Source organism: Acanthaster planci, linkage group LG10, assembly GCF_054643075.1.
Source record: "Acanthaster planci isolate LZ-2023a linkage group LG10, COTS_SCS, whole genome shotgun sequence".
NCBI lineage: Eukaryota > Metazoa > Echinodermata > Asteroidea > Valvatida > Acanthasteridae > Acanthaster > Acanthaster planci.
The window spans coordinates 16,470,652-16,493,819 of NC_141786.1; the positions used below are offsets into that span (position 1 = coordinate 16,470,652).

The 23,168-nt window shown below is 41.4% G+C and overlaps 1 protein-coding gene and 1 long non-coding RNA gene across 2 annotated transcripts; one reads left to right on the top strand and one right to left on the bottom strand.

The window, feature by feature from the left end:
* Nucleotides 1-1,590: 1,590 nt before the first annotated feature.
* LOC110988191 (uncharacterized) lies at nucleotides 1,591-20,803 on the bottom strand. The gene is made up of 8 exons (XM_022251498.2): nucleotides 20,427-20,803; nucleotides 20,041-20,131; nucleotides 18,607-18,663; nucleotides 18,008-18,067; nucleotides 12,612-12,668; nucleotides 11,991-12,050; nucleotides 3,688-3,762; nucleotides 1,591-2,353 (listed from the first exon to the last, which is right to left on the bottom strand). The coding sequence occupies exons 2-8, from the start codon at nucleotides 20,114-20,116 to the stop codon at nucleotides 2,262-2,264; spliced, it is 477 nt and encodes a 158-aa protein (XP_022107190.2). The 5' UTR covers nucleotides 20,117-20,131; nucleotides 20,427-20,803; the 3' UTR covers nucleotides 1,591-2,261.
* On the top strand, nucleotides 4,361-9,922 carry LOC110988192 (uncharacterized). The gene is made up of 4 exons (XR_002599387.2): nucleotides 4,361-4,634; nucleotides 5,084-5,174; nucleotides 7,089-7,163; nucleotides 8,327-9,922. It is a non-coding gene; the product is annotated as an uncharacterized LOC110988192 (long non-coding RNA).
* Nucleotides 20,804-23,168: the final 2,365 nt, after the last annotated feature.

Sequence of the window (23,168 nt, forward strand, 5' to 3'; positions counted from 1 at the left end):
AGTACAGCTACTCAATACGGGTGTTTCACAAAAGCGCGCCTCCAAGAATTTGCAACACGTTGGTCAAGTACAGTGCGCGAAATTTGTCGACCCAATGCGTGTTTGGAAAGGATCGACAAATTTCGCGCGTTGTGATTGGCCAACACGTTGCAAACTCTTAGATGCACACTATTGTGAATCGCCCGTATTGAATAAATTTCAAATGTGGTATTCAACGCACCTTGGTGCATTAAGCCAGATTTCGTAAAACAAATTATTGAAAGAGAGGAACGCATGCTATCATAACATAGTCTGGTGCAATCCAAATCAGCACTTAATAAAAGCTGATTCAGGGATTAAGATTACAAATGACTTCTTTGTGAACAAGGTCTATAGAGGTGTTGCATTGCTTCCATATTGCAGACAGTGCTTTTGTTCAAGGGTGTACACAAAATGAAGTTTCCCAGCTGAACAAACCGTGCTGCCTTCCAAGATGGCTACCACACAAAGCGTATATAGCCGGTGCTAAGTTTATCCACCGCTCCAAGATCCGTATATATACGCAGAAGTTTCCGTGAACGCAACCCGCATGGGGCCCCCTCCTCACGGAGGATATGAAGTTAAGGCTGCTTCCTTCATGATTAGGGTAACCAGTTTTCTGATAAAGTTGTCTGCATGTCTTATCACCACGGTGTTGGGGTGGTGAATACCACCATGGTTGGTTAAAAAAAACAGGACACCACCCATGCAAGAATGCAACAGTTGGTGAGATCATTTCCTGTTTACATTGATTAATTATGGATGAGGGCAGGTGTGAAGGGAGGATTTTTGGCTTTTTTTCGTCAGCATTAACCGAAGTAATTTGATTCATCAGAAGATTTAATTATGAGTTATATCACGGGAGCATTATTCAGCTTGTCTGTCCAAAAACAATGTAATCTGTCGTTTGGCTTGCACACCTTCCAAGGAGAGTTTAGGACCCCTTAATGGAAGAAACATTACCTCTCAACAGTGATTAACAAAATGACAGGCAGCTGGAGAGTTATAACCATCCCTCCGCTTGTACTGATCCAAAGGTCACGTATATTACAAACAGGGTCCAAACAGAATCACAGTGCTCAAACCTACGTAGATATTTGTGAATAGAAAAAAGTAACAGTTTCCAAAGCCCCTAGTACAGTGTAGTAGCTACAGAAGGGAGCAGTGTGTAAACAGCCATAACTTGGCACCTATTAACTGTCGTCATGTGATAATCCTGTTAAACTTGTGATAATGGGCCAGGAATACCATCCCTGTCCATAGAAATCAGCAAAACTTGCCTATGCACATTAAACTTCGACATTCCTTCGAAAAGACTGGTTTTACTTACCTGCTTACCCATTTTGTACCATCCCTTACTAAGAAGATACGGGCCTTTATGATCTTGTAAAGATCTTGTGTCATCTAGATCTAAAATCAACTGTTCACTAAGTGACAGAATAACACACAGACAGGCTGTTTTTCTTTGACAGCAATGAACATGGCGACCTCCTCTGATTCCTATATGAGTTCACGCACACACCCTCAGGAGTAAGAATCTATGCTACAAAGCAATCACCAGCAGAGGCGACATTATTTTTCAGGAATGGGAATTTAATAACAGGAGATTAATGTGCATCAAAGGTATCACTGTATTACATTTAAACGAATCCACCATGCAAGCTTTAAAGAGAACTATTTGAACACGAGACCAAAGTGTTTGATGTTATTATACACCAGGAAACGACATTTCAACGCGTCTTCAGATCTCTATTTCGCGATAACTCAAACAAGGAAGAGCTGTTCAGCGCAACACTAATTTTAATGGATAAGTATCGACTGTTTCTTGAGTCAGAGGCATGGTGCAATCTAATGACCGTTTTGTGGAGAGTCTGTGAAAGCAACATCTTCAGGAATAAACACTGCAAAAAATTTCCACACTTTATTCAACTTTATCTAAATTTACCAAGCATCACAGTCTACTTAGTCAGTTATCAGGCCACCAATTAAACACGCATCCAAAGCCACTTTTGTTTCTGGTCAGTCTCATAATTATGGACGCCAAGTTGTCAACGTACTCAGGAGGTGAAAGGATTAAGTAATTGTACGCTAACCAACTACAAACTACCCAAGGTACCACAAAAAAGTATGCAGAATTCGAGTAAACTTCAACCACATTTAAAAGAAAAGGTTTTATTTAAACTTGTCAATCGCTCTTGTCCTTTCTCCGTTTTCAGTGGTTCACTGGTCATTCGAGGCTCTGTCTAGTCCCTGCTGCAATACTGACCACCACCCGGACGAGTCCTGCAGACTTCATCCTCACCCGAGCAGTAATGCCCGTTACAGTACACTCCACCTGAAATAAAGAAAGGAAATTGGACAGCTTTATTAAATACACATGACGGACGCCAGATATCTGGAAAGCTGACAACAGTAGCGAGTAGGGGCAGATACCTTACATTTCCCTTGTAAGCAATTCGTGATTCCTCTTCCTCTAAAAGCATATGTTCAGCAGACCCCTTAGAGCTGGTACTTGGTAATAGTTCCATTAACATGGCAGGGAACCATTGAAAAACATGAAGTGCAAAAACTCTATAAAACACTTTAATCTATCTTTTTTAAAGCATGTTTACAAAATAAACATAACATGTAGAACTTTTAAGCGTCAATGATCAGTTACAAAACAGGTTTGCTCTAATATGAGAATTCAAAGAAACGGAAAATGATACTGTTAGTTACTTCCACTTCAACAAAAAAGAATGGCGTCTCTTGAACATAATTTACCAAATGCGATCGGCAACAACGTGACCAATTATCACGTTAATTTAAAATGTGTCTAGAAACAGATCAAATAATGACGAAAATAAATAAAAACGGTATAATAATTACCGCCAATGGGTCTTTAGGGAGACATTCCCATAAGAACGTGTACAATTTTTTTCCCAACTTTACTGTCCCATAATTCAATATTCCCTAATCTGATCTGAACCAAACTTTGTATGTTTTCAATTTAGACCCTAATCCATTATCTCTCAAAATTTGGACGGTAACATTCGGCCTCCTTCTGGTAGTTTGAAAACAGGGAGACACTGAAATGTCTCCCTGAAAGCCAATGTCTCCCTAATGCTGAAAAGTTTACCACAAAATGTCTCCCAACTGACCTGTTTGTAAATATAAGTTGAATGATAGGAGAAAAATAAATTTAAGTGAGAAATACGAAATATGTGACTTGCTCAGACCCCTATTTTGTAGAACACATTTAATGGGATAAATTGGGGGTGGGGAAACACTCAACATAATCACGAAACAGCTCAGAAAAATGAGCAGTAATCGTCCTTCATTGGAAGTTTTAAAAATGGATGTCAAACAATATTATACTTGTCCAAAATACATGGGTTTTGTTACGGGTGCTACCCTAACGTTTTGCTCAAAAAGGGAAACTACCTATGACACTTTGTAGGCCCAATGGATAATCTTTTAGGCATTACTCCCGTTGCTACAAGACATCCTTGACGAAAACTGCAATAAAAGTCATGCACTGCTGATTGATTGGAGGGGTTGAGAACAATAAACAGACTAATTCCGAAAGGAATCTACGTAGCGAATGTATTTGTGAGATGCATAGTGGCGATAACAAGGAATTATAGTTAGAAAGGCACGAAAACTCAAAACGCTCATCAAAGAGCTTACGTTTTTGAGTCGGGGACTCCAACTTGTCCAGGACTTTGTACATGAGCTCCCGAAGAGTCAGGTCCTTGTCCTCTCCTGCATGTGAAGAAAAAGAAAATAGACAACGCCGTTACACTAAGACGAGGCTCACGACATATACGGTTCTATTCATCTTTGACCCAAAACTGTTAAAGATTTGTCAAAAATTAAAATTGCTGTGTCACAGTTTTAAAGTGCAAACTGGGCAAAGGCATCGAGACTAGTCTTGTCAAGAAGATGCACGGAAGTTGAACAGCACAAACACGAGGTCTTGACTCAAGATACTTCTCGAAGCTATTGCCGGATGGGAAGGCCTTGGCTCTGTTGTGTTCTGTTGTTTACAGGCTGCAGAACCTAAGAACAGTCTGCCTAGCAGATTGGTAGCGTCTGATGAAGCACACTATTTGTCATTCTTTACCTCTGTCTCATCAAAGAAGTTCTTGCAATTTGAAGCCAGCCGACCAGCGAGTCGGTCAGTCGACCAGTCAGCCAGCTGGCCGGCTGGCCAGCCAGACAACCAGCCACTGACGGCATACGCGACATGTTCTTCTTTTTTACAATTGGCTATAGTTCTCAGCAAATACCTTTTAAGGTTTTCATTGAATGACAAATGCATACCTCAAAATGCCTACCACTGAAGCATCGAAGTGAACAGTGAACAAAATAAGCAAAATGGAGTTGGAGATGACAGACATACGCTGTGTTGACCCTGTCCAATTTGCATAGAGGTCTGACATTACCAAATACGCATAATTTGCGCACATAGCTTTAGTGCATTCAACCAGTAAGTACAAACGTAGGTTCTTGGTTAGGCCTTAAACCTTCATGCGACTTGCTTTTAGGTCAATTGCTCCAGAGCCATCGGTCCAAGAGGAACAGCTCTGCTTCGAAGGGGACGGACTATTTTGTCTTTTTCGTTAACTGTGCGAGTGAGTTCCGAAAGTGTCATTTTCTTTCTTTCATTTCATGGGAGAAAAGTTGTTATGCTTTTAAGTTGTTAGTGACCTGGAAGTGCGTTTCAATAAGCCTTTTTCAAGTTAAATATGAATAAAATCTGGTACACTGAGTTCTTCAACTTCACAAAAACATAACAACTTGACAGTCATAAAAACCAACTAGATAAAAAAAAACACGGGGAAAGGTTAATTTAGATTTGTGAAGAAGGGCTTAGCAGCCAGGGAAATACTCTTCGTTGAAAGGTAGGGTAGAAATATTTGTGATGGCTGAGTATGGAACGTTTCCCTCACACCGTAAAATACGCCATCATCTCAAGCATGTAATATTAAGTATTTTGTACTCAAAACCTTCCAAAAGTACTTCTGTTCTCTTCCCGAGGTGACTGTATTCTCACAATTGTACTTATTTTCCTTTCCAACAGCAAAGCTTTACAAAAACAATGAAGACCTACGCTGTCCTTGTACTGCTGGTGTGCATGACCTACTGCGCCTCTGCCTACAACGACCACGCGGGTAGGCATTTCGTTTTGATTTCCAGACTCTGGTATGAATTTGAAGAATTCTTCATGATCTAAACACCATGTTCAATAGTCACTGTTGTATTGGATGCACGATGAGAGTTCTGTGAAGAGTGTCAGAAAAATTTCCAGCCCATACTGGGACAGAAAATGGGGCTTTGGTTCAAGTTCTCGACACGGGTGTTTCTAAATCGCAATAAATGGGGAGATGGGAGACCTACACTTTTTTGTGGGAAAAACCCTTCGCTCTTTTGTGACTAATAGGGACTACATATTTGCCTGGACGAAGCCCATTGCTCATAGAAAAGGTCCTTTGTGAGGAGAGCAGGCACCCTTTAAGTTGAGGAGAGATAGCCTTTACTTTCCGTAAATCTTTTGGTGCTGGATGGAATGAGCCAATTTAATTCCAACGGCAGGGTTTTCAGCCTGAACGGACCCCTCGACTTTCTGCTATATATATTTGTTGTTGTTGTTGCTGTTTTTGATAAAGTAGGTCAAATTGCAACCTAAGTGCGATCTGTCATCCGAACCAGGGCAGAATATTAACAATGAAGCCTTCCAGAATGGCATAGAATTCTGTAGCTGTTTCCCCCAACGGGAACGGAACGACACAAATGGTCACGCACGCACACTGCAAAATTTAAGGCAAGGTTTCAGCCGAGGTCGCCCAATGCTAGAATACCCCCTCGAGGTACCCCCGATCTCTTGTAAATTGTCTTCTCCATTCCAATGACGATCGGGTCTTTCGATGGAGTGACGTACCGTGGCTTATCTCCGCTACGTGACGAGAAAAATATTATTTGTGTATTCGGAGTTCTGGCCGACCATATTCGGGAAACCTTTTTTGACAATGCAAGCGGAACGATTTCATTGACAAGCATTTTTAAAACCCTGGGACTAAAATCTGCTAAATTAGCTAAACCAGACCGTAGACCAATGATTACTGTAAAATTGAGAACTGTATTTCCGAGTTGGATTTGTTCAAATAGCCAGTTTCATTTGATGTCTGCCCCCAAACCAGAAATTATAATTTTGTTATTGTCAATCAAGTCAGTGCTCTTTTCCACGTCGTTTTGTTGAATCTGTTCAGGGGAGCCATTAAGAGATTAGCGTGGTCGAATAGCCACCTTGCCGCCGAAGTGTTACCACCCGTGTGCACGCTGCAAAACCCAAGAACGTGTTTATAAACTAAACGCATAATACGTTTCAACAGGCAGTGCGTTTTGACACATGAACGTGTTCAACAAAGTGTTTATCATAAGGATAAACAAAATAATAATCCAGGTAAAGTGACTTGCCCACGATCACACGATGCTGCCACCAGGTGGATTCGAACCCCCGACCTATGATCAGAGGCTGCAAATCCAAACCACGAGGCCACATGCCTCCTATGAAATGAAAAATAACCCCATTTGATTATACCAACACTCTTTTGTGTTGATGAAATTCAAATCTCATGTTGTAAGTGGATAATTGAAGCTGACACTCTCTATAATGGATGCGTTCGATTAGCTTCCCTGAACACAACAGTGATACACGCAGGGAAGCCTCGAAATGAGGATAATCAAAAGCTGCAGCGTATTCTTCAAGGCAAGCTGGGAAAAAGATCAAAGCCCTTCCACGTTCGTTCTTTGATGTCCATGCTCGAACGGTCCATCCGTGACGTCATTACACCTGGGCAGCTTCCAAAGACCCGCCCGCCTACTGGCACTAGGGCAGGCACAAAGATCACGTGATGGCTAAACGAACGCCCTCGTGTAAGTTTGACTTACACGTGTAAGCCAGTCGAACGCACCCTTTATATGGATTCAGAGTGGATTATCACTTGATTGTAACATCAAATATAAACACCGCGTTCAGACAATATATAGCGTGATGCCATTTTATTGGTGTCATTCTTAACTTTCAGGAGAGGATAAGGACCTGACTCTTCGGGAGCTCCTGCACAAAGTCCTGACCGAGTTCGAATCCCAGGATCAAAAACGTGAGTTTTGTGATAGGCGTTTCTGCTCTTTAAAATTAATCCCAGTGCAAGGGACTTTGTTATTGCCATCATATCGTCCGAAATTCATGTCAACAGCATCGATATATTTCGTTGTGCAGATTGTTGCTGAATAGGTAACGTATTGCGTTCAGCGGCGAGGTTTATTAATTTTCCACTTTACTTAGCATGGTAACTGTTTTCATTTAATAATGAGGTTGGCAACGACGTGATTGAATACGAGCGATTCACAATAGTGCGCCTCCAAGCGTTTGGAACGCGTTGGCCAATCACGACGCGCGAAATCTGTCGACCCTTTCCAAACGAGCATTGGGTCGACTAATTTCGCGCGTCGTGATTGGCCAACGTGTTGTATATGCATATTGTATTGGAGGCACACTATTGTCAATCGATGGTATTGCCTCAAAAAACACAGAAAAAACAAACAAACAATGACTCATTACATTAAATTTGTAATCTTGGGCTTAAGTTAGGAGGAATTGAATGCATAATCGTGTACCATTATTGACTAGGTTTATTCCTTTCGTGGAAAAAAAAAAGAGAGGTGGTACTGATCTCCAAAACAACAGACCAGAGAACTGAAATTTGTTCCGAAATAAAGAAAAAACCTTTCACCCTACCGTTACAAAGGTTAATAACGGCGTCTACAATTTACATGAGATAAACATCTGTATCGTGAACAATTGCCCCGCCACTGATTTCCCATTAGGAGCCATTAATCTTGTTACTCACGCCACGATTTGGAAAGCATGAACGAAAAGGGTTTATTTTCTGTTGTTTGTTGTTTCTGTTTGCTTTCCTTTCTCCAATGAAAGTGTTAGTATTGATATCGCTCTTATCATTCATTGTAATGGTGTTTATTAATCACTTTGATGTGTTGAAAGGTTCTGTGTACCTGTAAAATATGTGTGCCTTCAATATTTAACAGTGGTTGTTGTTACACTGTTTGTGTACTTAACACAGTTAAGTGTTACAAACATAAATGAGAATTCCACTTATTCTCTAATGCTCAAAACGAGACTGTTACGGCAGTCTTCAAACAAAACGTCAAGTGTCCCTCAAATGAGTAAACTTAATCATCCGAATTCCCATGCATGCATCTCTAATGGAGGTGTTCCGTTTTTTGTTTTTTGGGTTTTTTTTAGGTGGGGAGCACTGTGGCGGGAATCGGTACTGCTCAGCCGGTTTAATCTGCAACTGGCAGCCGGATGGTAGTTCGTTTTGTGCATGATACGGAAAAGGACGGTAGACACATCACCACAAAACCCCTCCAACTGGAAATAAATGGCGAGAGGCCAAGAGACAAGTTCAAAAACTAATAAAACTATTCCTATTCAGCATAGAGAGTGGGTTATCCCACATTGGGCTCCATATCATGTTGGCAGCTTCTTGCGTATTTTATTTGTAGGTAGTTGGTCTTTAATTCGCTGGCGTTTTTTGCTTTCACAGAGACATACCTGCTCTAAATTTATGGCTTAGGGCGAGTACGCTTGCGTGCATCTTCCCTATACACGTTGAAGACAAGGGCCAAATTGTAGGACAACGTGAGTTTTCCTTTTTCCCGAAAGACGAGCATCTCTGCCAATTAACTTTGGCTAACTGACAACCATGTTTCTTTTAATTACTGGTTGATGTAAACGTTTGCCTTTCAAGGAGTCATTCGAAGGTTTCCGTACTGTATAAAGTTGTTCCTGAGTAGGATGGTAACCCTGCAGTGTTGACGACCGAATTGGCATCGGAACATTAAGTTGAAGTGAAAAATATGTTAAATTGATGTTTCTTTAGTTTGGAATTTCAGGCTATTCATGGCGAACGACAGCAATAGGTGGAAAGGCTTCTGGTAGCACCATCCGAAGGAATATATCTCTTACGAATTTGTGTGGTTCTGGAGAAGTATAGACGTTGCGTATACTCCCGGTTCTCTTTAGAACCATACATACTCATAAGAGATATATTCCTTCGCATGGTGCTACCGCAAGCCTTTCAAACTATTACCGACTTCTTTAGTTTAGTAATGATGCATATAGGTAGATAAGGCTGGATATTTTTTGGAAGTGCGATTTTTTTTAAATGTTTGAAATGCTAAACACATTGCCATGATAGCTTCCGCTGAAATCAACCTCTAAATGGCACAAAGGCCTAATGGCTCAAGCACAAATGACCGATTGTACCCGCTAAGTCACCTGCACTATTTGCGCTAAACAACACTTATGAAAAAGAAGGACGCCATGTTGTTGATGCTTGATACCCACTATAGGTCGCGTGACTACAGGTCACGTCACGTCACGTCACGTCACGTGAATACAATAGACCAACTGCGATAGGTGTTATTTACTTGCTTGGTGAATATTTAGTTTGCTCTGAAAATCGTTCCCTCTTTATGGCTTTTTTATGGTAAAACGATGAAGAAGCTTTGTTGGTGTATATTTGCCAGTCAAGTCTCCTCTTGCAGTCAAACTAGTCAAGTTTAAGGTACGCACGAGTCATTTCTGAACTTTGCATATTTTCGTTTAAGTATTATTGAAGGGTACTTTGACAATGCACACTATTCCACCGTCATTTGATTTAGTGCGCCTCCAAGAGTTGGCAGTGCGTTTGGAAAGGGTCGACAGATTTCGCGCGTTGTGATTGGCTAACGTGTTTCAAACTCCTGGCGGCGCACTACTGCGAATAGCCCGTATTATCGGAAATGTTTTTGGTGATGGTATATACATTAAAGTAATGTCGAAATCAAAGCAAAACGAAGTCTGTGTCTTTGCCTTATTGTGTGTTGTAAAATGTATGATGGTACAGGACACAGATGACACCAAGCTTTTCCCAAATTATACAAATGGAAATCTGTCAGTCTGGATGGTGCAAAAATCGACAAGAAGGCATGCCAAACCATTCCTCTCCAAACGATGTTCAGAGGTTTAAATAGCACCGACAGGTCGGAGTGGAATAACACCATCCACCTCGTCTTTATTGGCCAAGATTACAAAATGTCTTTGACGAAATTTAAACAAAAAATCTTAAATTGTGGAGGAGTTGATAGAGGAAGGCGGTGCCTAACTGTTTGTACATGCATTAAGATGGAATGAAGTGCTGACAAACCGCAACTTGGTTCATTCTGAGGGAGCGCGTTGTTCACGTGCAGTGGCGTAAGCATTAGTAGACTTAAAGCTACGAGGCATATAAATGAAGACTTACGAGATGTTTAGTTTCCAGATTGTGCACATTATTCCACAGTCATTTAATTTCAAATAATTGAAATATCTTCCCTGGTGACTGGCTCATGCATTAAACGAATTCAGTATCAGAACAAAAGAAAGTGTTTACCCATGCCTCGTTGTGTTCTAAGGAATTGTAGAAGTCTTGACCCCAGACTGGTTTTACTGTTTTGGCCGGTGCACCTTGCAGGCGACATGCGCTAGCGAGTACAGCTAAATAACAGTACCAGTAGAGGGCTCTAAATTCACAACAGACGAACTGCCACAAAACCAGTCTTGTAAAATCTGGCAGGCTAACCCAAAAAATTCCGAGCACACCTGACTTGCTCAAGTTACTATGGATTACTGAGTATGCGCACTGCTGAATCCCGTGGGCCATGCAGATTGGCACCCTTCTGGCGCGCATGCGCAATTATTCACGGTAACCAATCTCCTGATTGGTTGAAGCCACCAGAGTTCGTGTGGTGGCCATTTTCCCGAGCCAATAATGTCTAAACTAATCAATGCTAACATAGGCTACAGAAGACAGCCAAGATTGTTGAACTTTTTGTCGAATTAATTCAATAATTTCAATGCACTACATTCAATTATTGCCGGAGGGTTACGGTAGTGATTTGCAGGAACGAACTCTTGGAGATGATGCTCTTGTCTATTAGTGATCACCAAAGAAAGCGTGAATTTAAGCCCAGAATTCAGTGAAAGCAACCGCTTATCGGTTTTTGTCACTTTGTCACTTTATGCGCTTAATCTCAGTAGGTTTCCCTCAAACAATATTGTTTGCAGAACCCAATTCAACATATTTTCAACGGATTTTTATTTTTTTACGATTCTTTGAAACAAGGATTTTCTTTCACAAGAACTGAAACACGAGGAGGATATGCTGCATTGTGATGCCACAAACAGCCGAGAAAACAATTTTCAAAGTTGAGTCACTCTTTATAAACAGAGAATTTGTATGGATTAACTTCAAGTGTTGATTAATGTTAATACATTGCGCCCCTCACCTTTTCTTCAGATATCGCTGCAGGGCATTTTTTCAGGTACTTAGTTTTTAAATCTGTACCGTCGTTTTGATACCATATTGGTAAAAATCAAACACCGTTCTTGCTCATCTCCAATTTTTCCGAGACCCGTCAGCTGAAGATTTTACTTTTTCCACTGCGGTGCTCAAAGCACAAGGGTTGGCATGTACATTTTCTTAAACTCCAAATGACCGTTAAACAAAACAATGTGTCTGCTTGAGTTCATTGCAAAATTACAGACTTGTTCAGTTCCCCGAACAGTGCCTGATCTCTTTATTTACTTCCACAGCTCTGAATTGCAGGGGTGGAACTCTGTACATTGAATTTGTTGCTAACGTTAAAATCGATTTGGAGTATTTCCAATTTCCAATTACTCCTTCATCGGTATTCCCAAAAGGGCCGGCAGGCTAAAAGCTTTCAAAATTCACCTGCAATTCGTGCCTTGCTCGGGTTTATATGCCAGCATGGACTACATTTATGAACAAAATAATTGAAGACACACTTTCACTAAAATCCAATGTAGTGCCTGTTGCTTCCCACTGTAACACAAACAAGCAGAGGAAATGTGTTCAGCTTACCACGTTGGTCGGTCCCTCTCTCTAGCTCCTGCGGTGCGGGCGCCTTGCCTCTTCGATTCTCTGCATCGAATGATGACCAAGCATTATTTTCTGTGTGTGAGCGTGTTTGGTTTTTGCCATCAAGTGGGGGAGGGGGCCGATTGAAAGAGGGTAAAGGGTTCCCATTCGACTCAGGGTTTCCCACTGACAATCGTGAAGCACAAAACATACGAGAGGTCTTCAAAGCAAAAGAACAAGCGAGGAAAAACTTGGGGCCCCCTATTGCAGGCAAAGGCACACTGGTGTGAGAGTCTTTACAGTACCTTCATGGGTACCTAAATAGGAAGTACATCCGTTGCCCTTACGAGGTACTAAAAACACAACACAAGAATTTCATGAAATAAATATTTGGGATTTACCCCCCCCCCTAAAAAAGAGGAATTTGCAAGGTGTATTGTCACAAATTAATTTTTGTTTTACATCAGGACAAATGGTTGAAGTGTTGACTCAGAAAAAGCAATCTGGTTCGATTCGGAAACTGCGCTTCACATGCTAAATTGTTAGTTTACACTTAAACAACACAAATACCCCACAGGAATGTGTGAAACCCATTGATTATTTTTACTGACTCGAAATGCTCACCGTGGTCGTCCACCAACTTGTATATCTCATTGCGAATAGCCAGCCTTCTCTCCTCACCTTGAAAAAAGGCCATTTGTGACACAAGCCGGTAAATATCAACTTTAGTTTGGAGACCTATGACCCGCGGTCTTGGATGCGATGGGCACACAAATTTTGAGAGTGGGTGTGTCCTTTTTAATTCTGTGGATATTAAGTCTTTTGGTCTCTAAGGAACGGCGGTTTGTAAAAGCAATTACACAAATAATGGATGAAAAACATAATGAGCAAATAACACTAAATAAAAAAAGAAAACTGCATAATACATCAATGATTCGTTGTGAAATGACTTTTGTTTTTAAGATTTTAGACAAGTGAAAAGATAAATTTTTAACTTCCTTTGTGTTAACCCAGAACGAATAAATACTGCATATGATACTGTTTGCCATAAATTTGCACAATTATGGTGAGCAGGCGCCCTAGATCGTCTCTTGATCTACGCAGCGAGTAATGGACCTTATTCACGCAGACGCCATTTAAGATCTTATGCCTGAATCAGTCCGATGAATTGCGAACTGTCGTTTAGGATGGCACCAGCCTGTTTTATGATTTGCATGCGTCGCAAGCCTCCCTTGCGGTATTTTCCAAACTTTGCTGCAAACACTAAGCCACAGTTTCGTAGTTTTTATTCACAAATATGAAATTATTCATCAGAGTATAGGCAGATACTATTTTGCTGTGAACATCTCATGTTATTACTTTCATTTATACTCTCAAAGTTTGAAATGAAGAGTTAACCTCGTTTTCGATTTCAATATAGCCGACCCATGAATAAAGTCTCTTCCCTGACAAGATCGTGAATAAAGTAAAACAACTGCTTTATTTCGAAACTTCTTTGATTTACTTAGGTCTCATGAAAATGTTTGATAAAAATATAAACTGAAGTTGTGAAAAAACAACACTCGAAATGGAAACGTTTTGTGTAGGTTTTGGCATTTTATCACGTCGTGAAAACAATGACAAAATAAAACTCCCATTTCTCGAATGCATTAGTTGCGCCCAGAAAAAATGATCTAATTCCGTGTAAAAAAAAAATAGATAAAAAATAAATAGGGATAGGTTGTACAGCTTTAACCACTGGAATCCGAAAAGTCTGCTATCTTCAAAAGGGCTGGGTATGTCGGTTAGACGAAAAAAGATACTTTGGAACTGACGTGTGCGTGTACATATATATAGAGGGTTAGCAGAGCTGCCATCTTACAGGCCAATGCTTTTTGGTTCCACAGGGTATGCACAGAGGAGGTTCCTCTGTAGAACAAAAGGAACTGCCCTTCATGATGGCTACCATGCAAAGCCTCTAATATTGACCCCGCCGAGGTATGATTCAGAATCTCGTTTTTCCAGGTACCGAACCTTTAAGAGTTTTTAAGGAAATTTGTACGGTCGTTTTGATACCATATTGTAGCGGTCCGGCCCCCTGGCCGATCGCTCGGGGGCGGCGGTCCGTCCGCCACTGAAGGGGGAATTGGAGGCCAGGCAGGCAAAAAGAAAAGTTCAGCAGACACTGAAAGACTTGGGTGTTCAAGCGGACTGGATTTCTATTATAATCACAACTGCTTGGATAATTAAACCGGTGCTAATCTATGTGATTCCCGGCCGAGCCATAACAACGTCCATCCACCCAGTCGACTCACACAGCACACCCCGCTCTTCCCCAAAAAACTTGGAAACTCGCCCAACTTCAGTGCCGCCAAAAAGTATCACATTGTAGGCCACTTCCGGCCGACAGGCAAGACTTACAGAAAATACTTGTACTGTACATTCTGTGCACCCACGTGGGCCAATCACGCCTTGAAGACGTGCACAAGCTTCAAAGATCACACAATTCGCTAAATTAAATGGGGAATTCCCAGATCCCTACATGTTCCCTGCTTGAAGACCACGCGACCCGAGTGGTCCCAATCCTAGTAATTACAGGGTTATGAAAAGTGCTTTAATACACATGACAAACAATGAGATGGAGAAACTAGCAAACAATCCCGCTCACCCCAAAAATGTTCAACCAACGGTACTGTGTGGCAGTCTCTCATACAAGGAGAACATTGCAAATCTTGCTCAATAATAAGAAGCAAGCTGAACTCATCAACTGTTCAGATAAAACATAATTTTGCACTTTGCACTGGAGCACTCCTGGAACATCTGCCACTAATAGCACACAGGGTTAAATAATGGACAAATGGAATAGGGAAATAAGACATTTCCTTAACTGGCATTATAAAAAGATGGTGACAAGCCAAACAAAGTCTCACATCAGACTAGGGAATGTAAACAACCCCTTATTTAAAAGTGAGGAAAGTGAGCTGGAATTTACCAACTGCACAAATAATGGCATACAATTCACCTCAATGCAAAAACCGGTCACTTACAGTACGTAGGGTCAAAAGAGGAAAATGTCAAGTGATTCCCATTCCTAATAACAGTGACAGTAAGGACTTGCAAGTATTTAGCGACATTTCTCCATTACACTGTATATTACGTGTGGTAACCACGAAAGTTGTTCAAAATTGACTTATGGGAGATAAATACTTCAAACCCACACAATTTTCAAACAGATGGATATTTGCTACACATATTAAAGTTCAAACAAGTAAAGTGATAGTACAACACAACTCGGTTTTCAATCACAACTCTACACAGCACTGACAAAGGGAGGTCATCACCATGTCCTGCTATACAGGCAGCCCTTGTCAGGCCAGGGATTAAGTTATAGCATTTGGCCACCCAGGATACCACTTCCCTGCTTTTTCCTGGGTCCTATCCTCAAGGGAAGGTATCCATACCTCAGTGTCTGTGCATGACAGAACATAACTGGAATCCACTGATCCTACTGAAAACTGTGGCCAACACGATTGGTTCACCACCTTGACAGGTGAAACCTCACTGCAACACTTATGCCCATCTGCAGTAAGCTCTAGAGATGCGAAACATTTTGTGTCTTCACAAGAAGGTGCACTATTTTGCAACTCACAGGGTGCACTCTGAAAAACGACACCATCGAATTCAGAAACAATGGGAGTAACAACAATCTGAGGACATTCAACAATAACTGTACTCTCTTTCTCGAAACAATGAGGGTCTTCAGTACTACTGTTTCCCTCTTCAACAACAGAACGAGGACAGGGAGATACAACACTACACCCCTCCTCTGAAATATCACGAGACACAGGAGAATCTTCAAATTCGTCCTCAGAACGATCTCCCTCAAAAGACACATTCTCAAAATCATCATCTCTAAAAAACTCTACAGTGGACAGATCAACGTTACACTCCAAAACCTCATGGTTATCACATGGCTCACTGAGAGCTGGAGTGGGTATAACAGTTGCAACTTCTTGCTCAAATAGGGGGCACATGTTCTCAATAATTAACTTATTAGTATCAGCAAATATGCCTAAAATGTCCCCCATGACCTTATCAAAATCAACTTCAGAATGAGTTGACAAATTCCCAACTGTGGCTTCTACAGCAAAATCTTTGACTGCATGGACCACTGTTGCCACAAGCCTTTCATTACGAATGGCAAGTGCATCTTTAAGCACTGTAAGTGCAGCCATGATTACAAAGGTGAAGTCAAACTTCACATGCAGGGTACAATGGCCCAACCAACAAGGCCGTCAATAAGGGAATACATGCTAACATACTGCACACACTGGTAATACATGATGTACATAGGCTACTCACACAAGGACCTTATTCTATAAATATAAACTGATAAGGCAAGCACAGTACTGGAGTGTAAAATGCTAACCGCCATGACAAGAAATGGGGAAATTAAGTGCAAATCTAACATTAAGGCACTTCTAAAAATGTGCTCAACATACGCCATTAAACATATGGCAATACAAAAAACAGCCTAAAGCAAAAGCCCTAGACCTACATGGATAGCACATTGAAAAACTTCACAAATCTTCCCCAAAATACAAGGAATAAATCATGACATTGTCACAAAGCTTATCTTGAAATTCACAAATAACAAGTAAGACGGAATTTTCCTTTAAACTAATAACAGTTGTAGGCTAAATAAGTACTCGTGCACAGCTTAACAAGAACTACAATATTTATGAGTTCGAACTTGAGTGTTACAGACGAGAACTCCGTCAGAAGGGGAATCTCCTGGTTCCTGACCATTGCTGCAGACTCCGGCTTCCCGGGGTGTTCCAGTCCAATATTTAGCTTGAAGTTCAACTTAGCTGGGCTTGATCACCGCCAACTACAAACGGCAAAGACCGGAAAAACTACAGCCTCGTGTCTCCTTCCCGTCCACAGCTATGCAACACCAAAGCAGCCGTAACATGGACATCGGGGACTGTCCGGACTGATGATTCGGAAGAACCTCCATGGTCAAAATCGTGTAACCTCACTACGAAGCCACCGTAACTGTCCAAGACATCAGGCAGGGTGGGACATGAAGCACACATGCCTGCCAAAACAGTAGCCTCCATCCTGTCTACGACGCCATTTTTGTAGCGGTCCGGCCCCCTGGCCGATCGCTCGGGGGCGGCGGTCCGTCCGCCACTGAAGGGGGAATTGGAGGCCAGGCAGGCAAAAAGAAAAGTTCAGCAGACACTGAAAGACTTGGGTGTTCAAGCGGACTGGATTTCTATTATAATCACAACTGCTTGGATAATTAAACCGGTGCTAATCTATGTGATTCCCGGCCGAGCCATAACAACGTCCATCCACCCAGTCGACTCACACAGCACACCCCGCTCTTCCCCAAAAAACTTGGAAACTCGCCCAACTTCAGTGCCGCCAAAAAGTATCACATTGTAGGCCACTTCCGGCCGACAGGCAAGACTTACAGAAAATACTTGTACTGTACATTCTGTGCACCCACGTGGGCCAATCACGCCTTGAAGACGTGCACAAGCTTCAAAGATCACACAATTCGCTAAATTAAATGGGGAATTCCCAGATCCCTACAATATCAAAGCACATGGGTTGGCATGCACATTTTCTTAAACTCCAAATGACCGTTAAACAAATCAGCATGTCTGCTTGAGTTCATTGCAAAATTACAGACTTGTTCAGTTCCCCGAACAGTGCCTGATCTCTTTATTTACGTCCACAGCTCTGAATTCCAGGGGCGGAACTCTGTACATTGAATTTGTTGCTTACGTTAAAATCGATTTGGAGTATTTCCAATTTCCAATTACTCCTTCATCGGTATTCCCAAAAGGGCCGGCAGGCTAAAAGCTTTCAAAATTCACGTGCAATTCGTGCCTTGCTCGGGTTTATATGCCAGCATGGACTACATTTACGAACAAAATAATTGAAGACACACTTTCACTAAAATCCAATGTAGTGCCTGTTGCTTCCCACTGTAACGCAAACAAGCAGAGGAAATGTGTTCAGCTTACCACGTTGGTCGGTCCCTCTCTCTAGCTCCTGCGGTGCGGGCGCCTTGCCTCTTCGATTCTCTGCATCGAATGATGACCAAGCATTATTTTCTGTGTGTGAGCGTGTTTGGTTTTTGCCATCAAGTGGGGGAGGGGGCCGATTAAAAGAGGGTAAAGGGTTCCGATTCGACTCAGGGTTTCCCACTGACAATCGTGAAGCACAAAACATACGAGAGGTCTTCAAAGCAAAAGAACAAGCGAGGAAAAACTTGGGGCCCCCTATTGCAGGCAAAGACACACTGGTGTGAGAGTCTTTACAGTACCTTCATAAGTACATCCGTTGCCCTTGCAAGGTACTAACGATACAACACAAGAATTTCATGAAAAACATTTGTGGATTTACCCCAAAAAAGGAGGAATTTGCAAGGTGTATTGTCACAAATTGATTTTTTTTTTACATCAGGACAAATGGTTGAAATGTCAACTCAGGAAAAGCAATCTGGTTCGATTCGGAAACTGCGCTTCACATACTAAATCTTTAGTTTACACTTAAACAACAGAAATACCCCACAAGAATGTGTGAAACCCATTGATTATTTTTACTGACACGAAATGCTCACCGTGGTCGTCCACCAACTTGTATATCTCATTGCGAAGAGCCAGCCTTCTCTCCTCACCTTGAAAAAAAAGGCCATTTGTGACACATGCCGGTAAATGTCAGCTTTAGTTCGGAGACCTGTGACCCGCCGTCTTGGATGCGATGGGCACACAAATTTTGAGAGTGGGTGTTTCCTTTTTAATGCTGTGGGTATTAAGTCTTTTGGTCTCTAAGGAACGGCGGTTTGTAAAAGTAATTACACAAATAATGGATGAAAAAAATGAGCAAATAACACTAAATAAAAAAAAGAAAACTGCATAATACATCAATGATTCGTTGTGAAATGACTTATTTTTTAAGATTTTAGACAAGTGAAAAGATAGATTTTTAACTTCCTTCGTGTTAACCAAATACGAATAAATACTGCATATGCTACCGTCTGCCATTAAGTTGCACAATTATGGTGAGCAGGCGCCCCAGATCGTCTCTTGATTTACACACCGAGTAATGGACCTTATTCACGCAGACGCCATTTAAGATCTTATGCCTGAATCAGTCCGATGAATTGCGAACTGTCGATTAGGATGGCACCAGCCTATTTTCTGATTTGCATGCGTCGCAAGCCTTCCTTGCAGTATTTTTCAAACCTTAATGCAAACACTAAGCCACAGTTTCGTAGTTTTTATTCACAAATATGAAATTATTAATCAGAGTATAGGCAGATACTATTTTGCCGTGAACATATCTCATGTTATTACTTTCATTTCTACTCTTAAAGTTTGAAATGAAGAGTTAACCTCGTTTTCGATTTCAATATAGCCGACCCATGAATAAAGTCTCTTTCCTGACAAGATCGTGAATAAAGTAAAACAACTGCTTTATTTTGAAACTTCTTTGATTTACTTAGGTCTCATGGAAATGTTTGATAAAAATATAAACTGAAGTTGTGAAAAAACAACACTCGAAATCGAAGTTTATTGTAAGTTTTGGCATTCTATCCTATCGTGAAAACAATGACAAAAAAACCTCCCATTTCTCGAATGCATTAGTTGCGCCCAGAAAAAATGATCTAATTCTGTGTAAAAAAAAAAAAAGAATTTTGTTTTGGGATAGGTTGTACAGCTTTAACCACTGGAATCCGAAAATTCTGCTATCTTCAAAAGGGGTGGGTATGTCGGTTAGATGAAAAAAGACACTTTGGAACTGACTTGTGCGTGTACAGGCATATAGAGGGTTAGCAGAGCTGCCATCTTACAGGCCAATGCTTTTCTGTTCCACAGGGTATGCACAGAGGAGGTTTCTCCGTAGAACAAAAGGAACTGCCCTTCATGATGGCTACCATGCAAAGCCTCTAATATTGACCCCGCTGAGGTATGATTCAGAATCTCGTGACTGCAGGAGGTTTCCGGATGGGCGCAACAGGCTCGAAACTGTTGCAAAAGAATCGAATGCTTACCTGATAGCTTGTTAAAGTCATACGCGCAGACACAACCAAGGCATATCAGCAAAATAAGAGTGGTGTAACCCTCCATGGTTGCTGCAGTAGACTGAGAATATGAGAAACAAAGAAGAAAGCAATCTGTATTCAAACAAGCTTCCGGGAGACCATCCCCAAGCTTGAAGCCAGGGGCCATGCAAAGTGCATCATATTATACTTTAGCTCCATGGTCACCTCTAGAAGTTAGCAGAGCTGGAAATGACTACCATGTTCGATCCGTAAGGGGTGGAAGTACAACGACAGGTTACAACTTCCAAAACCTTGTATTATTATTAGTTAGTATTATATTAAGTAACACGGAGATACCATGAAAGACGACTATGCACAGGCATTTGCAAACTCACATGAGAGCTTCGAACTTCCTTAATCCTTCAGGGCTAGGTTCACGTTGTTCCTATCGATGCCAAGTCAGCAGATCGGATGCGTGTTTGGCGTACACGTATACTGGTCTTAACGGCACAGTTGCCTCACGTACGGCACTGCAGTGCAGGTAACCGGGCCAATTTGACCCAACAAATCGACCCTTAATTCTTTTCGCTTGGCAGGCAACCTTTACACTCAAACAAACCGAGAACAGACGAACCCTAAAAAGCCCTTCTGCCTAACAGCAAGATATACACTTGGAAAAAATGCAAAATACTTCATCTTTGTTGTCTGCAATACAATAGCACGAAAATGTCGGCGGCCTCCAATAATCCCTGCTTTGTCGTGTTGTGTCTGAAACGCGCCAATAGCTACAATGTTGCATGGCTCGTCTGTGCCCTACTTTAAACACCTCTTTATCCTTCAGCTACCAAATGCAGCGTGGTATGAGACGGAGAGAACTCCCCCTGCTTTGTGTTGGTCATTGTCTCGCAGGAATCTGGGGAATTCCTTTCAGACATCTTGGGGGGGGGTGTTAAGTAACAATAGTCTGGAATGTGTATAGGGATTGGACATGTTGGGGGGGGTACCCCTCGGTCTCATTTCTTGCTGGGTATATCAGCTACTGTAGGTTTTCCCGGCCAATTTCGAAAAACTGTGTAAAGGAATTAGCAATGGCAGCATTCGTTTTTTAAGCGAAATGGAACGAACATTCGAACCCAGTTTCTATTTAACAAATACAAATTCTGTTTCAGTGCGGGTGCATTGCGTCGTCTAAAGTCAGCGTTCAGTTCTCGATGATGTACAAGTTTAGAATGTTAACATTCATGTCGTTTGTGCGAAATCGAATGTACCTCTGGAATCCTGCATTCATCTTAATTTGAACTCAATCTATTTCGCAAACTGTGCAGGCAGTTTTGCGCGGTATGTGTTTAAAGTATGCCTGATCAAGAATTGGAATTTGTTTTTGTGCTGACAGAAGTTATATTAAGAAGTTATTATTAGAAGTTTTTAGTTAAATGGTTAAATGTTTGAATATTCGTGACTGAAATAGAGCTTTAATGTTTTATAACCGTGCCGACTATTGTACGAATCCTACACAAACACCGACGCTCAGGTTTCCTTCTTGTAGGGCCTACTACGTTTTTGCCACAATCACATAAAACTTCACAAATGGCCTTCCTGCAATGGTTGAACGGGAAAACACAGGAAAATCATAGACATTGATTGGTGTATACAGTTTGATAACAAACACGCCATAATCCTTCATGGGTAACTTCACCTTCATTATCTCTGTATTCATTATCAAAGCGGTGTCATGATTTCTGTGACCCTGTATATTTCTTATCAAACTGAACTGAAATTTTGTGAATTCGACTTACAGCAAATGAAAATGAAAACTCATAACCCGACAGTTTACGGTAAAAGACAGATTTTTTTGGTGAATAAGATTACCCATCGGTCGCAATTGGCAAAGAATACGTCAAATCGAAATCCTAATCACTTATTTGTAACCCCTTAAATGAAGTAAAACTTACATGTAACCTCTAAAAACGAAGTCCAATGCTCGTATTGCGAATATGAAACCAGGGTTTAAGTCGTTTTCAAAATCCACGCCAAATTGAAGTTTTATTTTACAAATTGAACAGCGCATTTTCCGAAATTGGCCAAGAACACCTACAGAGCGTTGACATCAGTTCTCAGTATCAATTTATTTTATCCATTTCAACTTCTCTTATTCTGACCGTCATGCGATGCTGGAGTTAAGATGATCCCTTGGGCAAGGCGCCAGTCTGTCTGTGATTTGCAATCCACCAGACAGCAAAGTGAATCAATCTTGATCCAACAGTTTGTGTAGTCTTCATTCAAGGCACGAATGACATTCCAGATAGTAGTACCAGGTAAGAAGTAACACGTAAAAGGCAATTTTGATTGGCGAAGCCACGACCAGCTTTACTATATCATATAGAATATACTTCTATTTTTCTTTCCACATTTCTGCCGATTTGGTAGAGAAATTGTTTTGAACAATGCATTACATGTTGTGGATATAATCCAATGAATGCAGAATTTCCCTGAAACAATTTTGCCGTCACACTCACTCGCGAGGAGGGCGAAGGGGAACGTTGATATCTTGCATTGAATCACTGGTTGAGCATTTCTGCGCACGCATGGAATGATGATACCCAATCAACATGGACTAGTTACGCGTGCGCGTGCTGCGCGCCGAGTTAATGCGCACGAAGTGGCGGCATTTGAATGTTTGCATAACTAACCGCGCCGCCTGCTGCAGCGCTTATAACTTAAAAAATAAACACGGAGTAGCTCCCTACTCACACTGGTGTCTTTTTTTTATGTTTGAATGGCATCGCCGCACGCAATGATGTTTTTGTGCTACTGGATGGGTATCCACGGTGTCGAACGCCGAAGGCTAATTTATGAGATGTCAAAACGTCCATTTTGAAAGTGGTTGGTAGTTATAGCCATATCCAGGGACTGAACCCATGCATTCCAAAAGAACAATGAGTTTGAACCAGCAGTTCGTCTTGTGGCTGAGAATTCTGGTTGTCCATTACAACAAAGACCCACAAGGCATGATATGCTCTAGACGTTGTGAATGGAATTTCAAATTCTGGCTAGCTGGACCAAATGGCAGTAAACAATAAAACAGTTGAACAGTTTGTTTCAACTTTCAACTACACCGCGGTGGTTTGATGCGATGT

Excerpts from the sequence above, each read along its gene's own strand:
- LOC110988191 (XM_022251498.2), bottom strand. The coding sequence starts at position 20,116 with ATGGAGGGTTACACCACTCTTATTTTGCTGATATGCCTTGGTTGTGTC. Across the intron at positions 18,664-20,040 it reads TGACTTTAACAAGCTATCAG|GTGAGGAGAGAAGGCTGGCT; the intron begins GTAAGCATTCGA and ends TTTTTTTTCAAG. Across the intron at positions 18,068-18,606 it reads CAAGTTGGTGGACGACCACG|AGAATCGAAGAGGCAAGGCG; the intron begins GTGAGCATTTCG and ends CATTCGATGCAG.